At 64.1% G+C, this 8,612-nt stretch overlaps 2 protein-coding genes across 2 annotated transcripts; both read left to right on the forward strand.

Annotated features, from left to right (window-relative positions):
- The first annotated feature begins 1 nt into the window (after position 1).
- On the forward strand, positions 2-8,200 carry REXO2 (RNA exonuclease 2). Its single transcript, XM_088540247.1, has 8 exons — positions 2-7; positions 5,265-5,343; positions 5,420-5,503; positions 5,575-5,652; positions 6,552-6,663; positions 7,262-7,370; positions 7,445-7,498; positions 7,776-8,200. Exons 2-8 carry the CDS (start codon positions 5,290-5,292, stop codon positions 7,903-7,905), a joined length of 621 nt encoding a protein of 206 aa, XP_088396373.1. The 5' UTR covers positions 2-7; positions 5,265-5,289; the 3' UTR covers positions 7,906-8,200.
- On the forward strand, positions 2,750-4,409 carry RBM7 (RNA binding motif protein 7). Its single transcript, XM_088540197.1, has 5 exons — positions 2,750-2,867; positions 3,037-3,199; positions 3,348-3,417; positions 3,575-3,659; positions 4,007-4,409. The coding sequence occupies exons 1-5, from the start codon at positions 2,772-2,774 to the stop codon at positions 4,406-4,408; spliced, it is 816 nt and encodes a 271-aa protein (XP_088396323.1). The 5' UTR covers positions 2,750-2,771; the 3' UTR covers position 4,409.
- Positions 8,201-8,612: the final 412 nt, after the last annotated feature.

Below are 8,612 nucleotides of genomic sequence, written 5' to 3' on the forward strand. Positions count from 1 at the left end.
GGCGGCTGCGCGGCACTTCGCACTGCGCGCTCGCATCGCCGCCGCCGCCGCCGCGCGCGCCGCGCAGCAAATCACGGCGCCGCCGCGCGCCGCCCGCCCCGCGCGCGCGTCACGGCGCCGCCGCCGCCCCCGGCGCCGCCCCCGACGGGGCCCCCGCACCTGCGCGGAGCCGCCCGCGCGCCCCGCAACTTGCCAACTTTGCCCCCGCGGGGACCCGCCGAGCGGAACTCGCGCGGAACGGAGGGGCGCGGGCGAGCGCGCGGACCGCGAACACGCGCGGACGCCGGCACAGCCCCCCCGCGCGGAACGGCCCCGCGCGGGCGGCTGCTGCCCCCCTGCGAGCGCGCGGGACGCGGCGCATCCCGGCGCGCTCCTCGGAGCGGCCCCGCGCTGCCGTTAACCCGGGATGCGGCCCGTGGACGAGGCTGCGCTCCCGATCCACAGTTAGATATTAACAGGTTTTATTTCCTTAATAACTGCCAGCAGATGCAATAAAGCCCCGCTATCTTATCTGCCCCGAAATTCCTACGCGGCCGAAGCGCCAGATAACATTTGTGTGTCAAGACAGCGGGCAAGCCGCCCCTCCCGGCACGATAGCCCCGAGGCCGCGGCGCACGGCGCCCACGGACCCCGCTCCGGGCGCGAGGGGAGCGCGCACGGGCCTCTCCGCGGGCCTGGCGCATTGACCGCGCCGTTACGGGCACGCGCGAAACACCCGTTTGCGCGATACCGGCGAACCCGCCGTCGCCAGGAATTCTTCATTTTGCTGCGGAAGGAAAATGTTTTCATATTCTCTCCCGCCGCTCAGGCCCGCAACCCGGCGAGCCCTTTTGCCCTTGAGAGCCATAACATTATTTGTTAACATTTTTATGATGCCAAATGGTCTGTGCGAGAGCGGGTGCCATTCTTTAGCTGGGAAACCATATGGCATGCCGAGTAATAAATAAGGTATTGTGATAGTTAATGAACCTAATTGCTAGCAAAGGCTTTAATACGGGGAATGTGCTGCTGAGAATTTAGCACCGCATTAGCGATGCGGCAGAGCTCCTCTGACTTCTGAGGCTTAATTTAAGTTCTATATTGCAAACTCCAGAAAATAATTCCAAACCCTCCTGCTGGAAAAGCAACCTGCTGCTAGACTGTGATTATACGGAATTACTAAAACCGCAATCAATTTTGCACACTCGGTTAACCCTTGCTGGGGAAGCCCGCGCGCCGGTGCCGCCGAGCTCCCCACGGCCGGACCGGGACGCGCGGGGCGCTTGGCGCAATCCTGCCCATGCCGAGCGCGGTTTAGCGCCGCGCATAAATACACTTTACGGGCGCGGGCGCTAAGAGGAAGCCGTTGGAATACTTTATAGCGATGCAGATCGAGGGAAAAGACTGCGAATAAATAAAAGGGAAGATAATTATTTGATGGAGCTCTCTTCGGATATGCCACAGCGGGGAATACTTACGGAGAATACATATTACTGGAGAGGCACGGCTATTCCGCCATCCGAGGAGGCTGTAAACCACCTCTGGAGATGCCCGGGGCTCGGGCACCGCGCGGGGCTCGGACCTGGCGCTCGTGGGCCACCGGGAGCGGGACCACGGCGCCGCGGGCGCCGCAGCGCGTTGGCCCGGTCCTTTACAGGCTGCGCAATTAGCGCCGTGGCCCACGCGGGGTTTTACGGCCCCGCGTGCCCAGCGCGTGCAGCGGCGCGCGGAACCCGACGGCGACGCGCTGGGCGAGCGGCACCGCGGCCACGGGGAGCCCCGCGCACCCCGAACGCCACGGGGGCTCCCCGCAAGGCCGCGTTGCCCCCCGGCCGCGGACATGAAAGCCTCGTTTACGGGGAAGATATATCTGCAGGGGGAGCAATAAACGGCACAGCAAAGTACGAGGGGCTGCAGCAAACGCTGTAAAGTTTTATATTCCTGAAAACTAGGAGTAGGGGATATTGCCGTTTAAAACAAAGCGGATAAAAGGGGTTTCCACAGGACCGTAAAACACTCCGCTAAGGGCTAATTGCCAAGTTTCCTGCTCCGGCGCACAGTTAAAGGAGCGCAAACGTGCGCCAAGGGGACGCAGGACTCACCGCTCCGCGGGCAGGAGAGCGGCCGCGCTGCTGCTGCCGGCCCGGGTGCCCCCGTGAGCCCCAGAGCCTCCCGTTAACACACGGGTGCCACCTGTGCGGGCGGCAGCAGCGGGGCCGGGGGCTCCCCGTGCTCCCCCGGGGCCGCAGTGCACACGCGCAGCCCGGGGACACGCGTGTAGGCGATAAACGCGGTCACGAACGCGTCTGAGTGATAAACGCGGCCACAAACGCGTTTCAGCGCTAAACGCCGTCGCAGCGGCCGCGCGTGGCTCTGCTGCCGCTGCGTGGCCGGCGCCCGCCCGCGCTTCCCTCGCGCTTCCTCCATGTATTTTTAATGTATGACTGCATAGGGTTTTTTTTAATGGATGATTGCGCGCGCTTTACGAGCGGAAACAACGGGCTTATCAACGCGTTCCGCCGGGGAAAACAAAAAGCCGCTCCTGCTTTAAAGGGAAATAAATAAATAAATAAATAAATAAACCTAAAAACCCCACTAAATGCAGTGAAAGGGCACAGGGGAGGCGCGCGGGAGCTCGGGGCGCCCCGCAGGACCCGCCGGTGCCGGTGCCGGTGCCGGTTCGGCCGCCCGCGCCTCAGGGCACGGCGCACGCGCGCGCCCGCCCCGCCCCCGCGCATGCGCAGCGCGGCGCGCTCCCGGCGGCGGCGGGCTGGGCGCGCGGCGCGGCGGCCATGGGCGCGGCGGCGGCCGAGGCGGACCGGACGCTCTTCGTGGGCAACCTGGAGCCCCGCGTCACCGAGGAGCTCATCTTCGAGCTCTTCCACCAGGTACCGGCGCGCCCGCCCGCCGCGCCGCCGCACCGGGGGCCGCGCTGCCCCTAGGCCCGGCCAGCCGCCGCAGCTACGGCGGCCGCGCGGGGACAAACCTCGGCGGGCGCCCGGAAATGCCCGCTCCCCATCCGCTCCTGTTTAACCCGTTTTCCTCCTGGATTTGCAGGCAGGTCCCGTCATTAAGGTGAAGATCCCCAGGGACAGGGACGGCAAGCCGAAGCAGTTTGCGTTCGTGAATTTCAAGCACGAGGAGTCTGTCCCCTACGGCATGAGCCTGCTCAACGGCATCAAGCTCTTTGGGCGGCCCATCAAAATCCAGTTCCGATCAGGTACTTACGCCAGGAGCCACGGAGCCGGCACAGCCGCTGCCTCCTCCCGCTGCGGCCGCACCAATGTGCATTCAGTCACTCGCAGCGTTCCTGCACGTCCTCCCAGCACGGCGCCGTGCTGCGGTGAACGTTGTTTGTGTCTCCGCAGGGAGCAGCCACGCGTCGCACGACGGGAGCGCCCCGCACGGAGCGGCCGCCGCGGCGCCCGGCCCCGGCAGGTGGGCAGCCCCGGTTCCCGTTCCGCAGCCGAAAGCCCGTGGACGGAGCTCAGCGTGCAGCGTTCTCTAGGCAGGGTGATTGCCTGGGCTGCACGCGCCCCTTCGGGCTCAGCTGTATCGTACCCTAACGTGCCTCATCTTGGCGTTTCCCTCGCAGGTACGAGAGGAGTCCCGATCGCATGGCGGCAGCAGGACTCGCGTCGGCACAGAGGTCTCCCGATAACCATCACAGACAGGCCATGGTATGCTCTTCTCTCACATTACAAGTGTCTAAATGTCTGGTCCCCCCCACCTGACAGGACTCGTTCGGGAGCCATCTCTGACTTTTCACACCCAGTGCTTGCAGCACATCCCCGGAACGTGTTTGTGCAGAGCTGCACTGGCAGGCCCAAAAGCTTTACAGCTCCCGCTGCTCTACGTGTTTAGTGTCCGGAGGCTCTTGGGCGCTCAGCTCCTGCTAAAGCAGTCGGGCCGAGCGTTCTGAGGGCGCTCGGCCGCTCGCGTAGCGCTGCCGAGCGCTCAATCCCCGTTAGCGACGGCAGCAAAGCTCTCGCTCGCGCCTCACCTCTGTCCTCTCTCCCCGGTGCAGCTGAGCGGCGGCGCGTGGCAGCACGCGCAGTACGGCGGCAAGTTCGAGGCGGCCGGCGGCTTCGCGGGGCCGCCCTACGCGCCCGGCCCGGCGTTCGCGCCCGCCGGGCTGCGGCGCCCGGACGGGCCCCCGGCGCTGCGCAAGGCCAGGATGGGCGCCCACCCCTACTTCCCCGAGGGGCGGCACTTCGGGCGCGAGCCGCGCTTCGCGGAGCGCGCGCCCGACTACGGCCGCGCCAAGAGGGACGACTACGGCTACGGGGAGAGGAGCCCCGACCAGCACTACCGGGCGGGCAGGGACGAGGGCGGCTACGGCGACAGGAGCCGCGACGGCTGGAGCCACGACTACGACAACCGCAGGGAGAGCTACAGGGAGGGCAGGTGGTGCCCGGCGCGGCACTGACCGCGGCAGCGGCCACCGGCGCGAAGGAGGCGGGATGCCGTCCTCGCCGTACGTGTGTATAGAGACTCCCAGCCACATCTGTGAGCACCGCGGTGAGCGGTGCCGTCCTTCAGAGCCGGCGTCTTGGCTTTTAACGCGTTCGCTCTTGTCCTCAGGGTTTGATGCAGGAGAAAAGCTAACAAACGCACGTGGCACAATTTCAGAGAAATCATTGCTGTTGGCCTGTACTATAGGGAGAATCTGTTTGTATTTTTGTAGCGCGGTTGGAAGAGGCAGTCTCTGTATCAGATACGGCCTGCAAGCAGATTGGAAGCAGTAGGATGCTTTGTGGCATCCGATACCTTTCACCCGCTGTGTTTTGATACAGAAACGTTAACTTTCGAGCACATCCCGGCGCAGAGTGTTAAAAGCCTCCCTGTAAAACCTGTGCATCAACCGCACTCGCTGTTTTGATAACATGACCCAACGGATTTGATTTGGCTGTGTGCATCTCCTTACCTCGCGCGTCTTGATATGCGGTTTTCTCCTTTTTTCCTTTAAAAAATCCTCCCGCCCGGTTGGAGGCAACGCTGGTTCAGCTTCACCGAAGCCCTGTGGGGGACGGGTTCCTGCAAGGGCGCCTAACAGCTTAGAGAGGAGCAGGGCTTTAGGACGGGCCGGACCCGCAGACCCGCACGGGCGCTCGGGCGGGCAGGGAGCCCCGCGCGGCGCCCGCTCCCGAGCGCGCACGGACTACAAGTCCCATGATGCCCCGCGCGCGCGGCTGGGCGGGCGGCGCGGCGGCCGCGCGGGGGCCGCCGGGAGCTGTAGTCCGTGCGGGCGCGATGCTGCGCGGCGGCGGCGGGCGGGCTGGCGCGCGCGGCGGCGGGCGGCGGGCGGCCATGGCGGGCGGCGGCGGCGCCATGGCGCAGCGCATGGTCTGGGTGGACCTGGAGGTGCGGAGCGGGGCGGCGCGGCGCGGCGCGGCGCGGGGCGCGCGCGGCGCTCACGGCGGCGCTCGCTGTGCGGCAGATGACGGGCCTGGACGTGGAGAAGGACCAGATCCTGGAGATGGCGTGTCTCATCACGGACTGCGACCTCAACGTGCTGGCCGAGGTGAGCGCGTGGGGCCGCCGCCGCCCGCGCGTGGGGCCGCGCGGGGCCGCGCTCACGCCGTGTCCCCGCAGGGCCCGCACCTCATCATCAAGCAGCCGGACGAGCTCCTGGACGGCATGTCCGAGTGGTGCAAGGAGCACCACGGCAAGGTACCCGCGCTCGCACGGGGAAGGGGAGGCCGCCCGAGAGCCCGGTGGCCCCGTCGCGGTCGGGCAGGCCCGAGCCCACGGTTTGCTGGCGGCAGCTTTGCTCGTCACCGTCACCATTACGCGGGCCGGCTCCCGGCAAACATATGGGCTCTTATTTACTTTTCCCTTAGTGCTGTAAACCGGGTTCGTTCTTTCCGCAGAGAGGCTTGAATTTGCCAGAGCGAGGTTTTATTTTATTTCGAATCCCCCTCAGTCACCAAGAAAAGCTTCCTACTTGCCAGTAGCAAAGGAGCAAACGCATTTTCCACTCCGTGGTTATGAATTGAAATCCAAGGTAGTTTTCAATGAAGTGTTGAAGTTTTAAGACTTCTGTTAACACTCTGCCTCGCCTTGGGCGTCTTGCTCTCCCTGGGAAAGATTAGCAGGAATTTGGGATGCAGAAACTCATTTACCGCGATGGCAGCGCGGCCTCCTCGCCAGCGGAGCACTCGGACCCGGCTGCGTTCACAGCACAAGAGGGTGGCAGAAGCCATCCCTGCTCCCGCGCAGCTTCTGGCTCTTAATCAGCTAAGAGCAGAGCAGCAATTAAGGTATAGGTGAAATGGCCGCCGCGTCACGAATGTTTTACTCGCCTCTTGGATCCCTCGAGCAGATTTTTGCGGCACGGTCGTAGGAAGGTATGGTATAACCGCATGGAAGGCAATCCTTGGGAACACTTAAAGCGCCTTTGCCAGGGAGACATTTAGCTATTTTAAAGACAGGAGGGAGCTTTTCTGCTTCCTGGGACCCCGATGCGTGTTTGACGCGGCGTTTTTGTCAAGCAGCATTCTCACAGTTGATCTTTTGCTGGAAATATCCCTTGTGGTCACGTGTGTTTGATTTCTGGCCCTTTCTTGCAGTCGGGCCTGACCAAGGCTGTGAAGGAGAGCAAGATCTCGTTGCAGCAGGCCGAGTACGAGTTCCTGTCCTTCGTCCGGCAGCAGACGCCGCCGGGGCTCTGTCCCCTCGCAGGTACCGCGGTCACTTTGCTGATCCCGTCCGTGCTGCAGCGGCGCTGGCAGCTCCACGCAGAGACGCGCTCGGTGCAGCGCCCAGGCTGCGTGCTCAGCAAAGGGCCGGCCGCGCTGCTGCCCACGCTGCCCACCCTGCAGCTCCTCTCAATGCAGGGAACGCTTTTCGGGGCGGATGTTTCCCCGCGCAGTTCCGATGGGTACGGGGAGGAAGCGCTGCGGGCGGCCTGGGAGCGAATGGGCTCCCCGGAGCCGCCCGGGAGCCTTCGCGCTGGTGCCCGTCCTCACTGGCTGCAAACCCGGACTGTTGTGCGACTCTGCTGTAATTACTTACGTGCCCCGTGGTAGTTTTTGCACTAGTAGCTGAAGAACGGAATGGACGAATGAGGTGTGCAGAGCACGTGTGATCCTGGAAGGACACCCTGACACGTGTTCCCGATACTCGCATTTACCTGAGAGCAGGATACACGAGCTGCTTGCGAAGAGCTTCCTACGCCCTGTGCTCTGCGCTGAGCTTGCGCGGCCCCTTTCTCGTTCAGGTGCCAGGCACGGTCGCGCCGTGCTGCCGTTGAGGGAGCGCCGCGTCTGTGTCTTTGCAGGTAACTCTGTTCACGCAGATAAGAAATTCCTCGACAAGTACATGCCGCAGTTCATGAGGCACCTGCATTACCGCATCATTGACGTGAGCACCGTCAAAGAGCTTTGCAGGTAGGTGCTGCCGGGGCGGCCGCGCGGGCCCTCCGGCTCCGGCTCCGCACAACGGCCGCCTCCTGGCCCTGCAGACGCTGGTACCCGGAGGAGTACGAGTTTGCGCCAAAGAAGGCAGCCTCGCACAGGTGAGGCCGCAGCGGGCAGGCCCCGTCGGCGGCGCCTTCCCGTGCCCGTAGCGAGCGGCTCGTCCTGGCCCTCCCTGCGGAAGCCACCGCCGTGTCCGCACCAGGGAGGTCCACGCGCCCCGCGCCAGCGAGGGGGCCTGTGCTGCGCCTTCCCCGGGCAGCTCTGTGCGTCCCGGGGCGCTTCCAGGCCGGGTTTCCTGCGGGAAGCACGGCTGTGCGCGTGGGGAAGGGGAGCGGGCAGGCATTCCAAAACTCTCCTTCCCTCCTCCTCTTTCAGAGCACTCGAAGACATCAGGGAAAGCATCAAGGAACTCCAGTTCTACAGAGACAACATCTTCAAGAGGAAAACGGAGGAAAAGAAGAGGAAACTAATAGAGAACGGAGAAAGCGATAAAAGTGCCAGCTGATCTCTCTGCTCGCAGTGCCGTCCAGCAGCCTGTACTACTCGTACCTCCCGGTTCTTTTTGGTTTGCTGTTCTTTTGGGAAGCTGCGCCCTTCGGTTACCTTGTTTCCTACCAGTTGTCAAAGTGCAGACCCAAGTCTGAGTTACTGCCGATTTTCTGTTTGAGCGGAAATCTGCCCGTTTAAGTCTCAGCAGCTCCTTTGTTTCTATGTCCTAGGGAAACCTGCTGTTTGATACTCCCCTCCCTCTGGTTTTAGACGCACTCTTTCGCTGCCCAATAAAACCAGTTCTGTTGACAGACGCCGTCTCCTCGCGTGCGTTTCGGCGCGGGCCGCGGCGCTGCGCTCGGGGCGCTGCGGGGGGAGAGGCCTCGTCGTGGAGGCCGGGGCGGCTGCCACAAGCCCTTAGCGAAAGCACAAACGTCCTTGAGAGGCCGCACGTCCCCCACGTTGTCCTCTGCAGGGAGAGCGACCCGAGCGTCGCCGCGTCCAAGGACGGGCAGGGCCGGGCTCCGCTCTGTGCTAAGGAAGCCATCCCGGGAAGGGACCGGTGTGCTCCCAATCTGTCCCCAGGTCCCGAGTCCTGTCTCGGGCTCGGGAGCAGAACCCGGAGCTCCTCGATAGCAGAGAGATCGCAGCTCCCGCCCCGGCCCCGCAGCCGTCCCCGCTGTCCTGGCGCGGAGCCCTGTGCGCCTCCGTGTCCTCCGCCCG

This window comes from Tinamus guttatus, unplaced genomic scaffold, assembly GCF_059628265.1.
Source record: "Tinamus guttatus ecotype Peru unplaced genomic scaffold, ASM5962826v1 Tinamus_guttatus_pri_ptg000057l, whole genome shotgun sequence".
NCBI lineage: Eukaryota > Metazoa > Chordata > Aves > Tinamiformes > Tinamidae > Tinamus > Tinamus guttatus.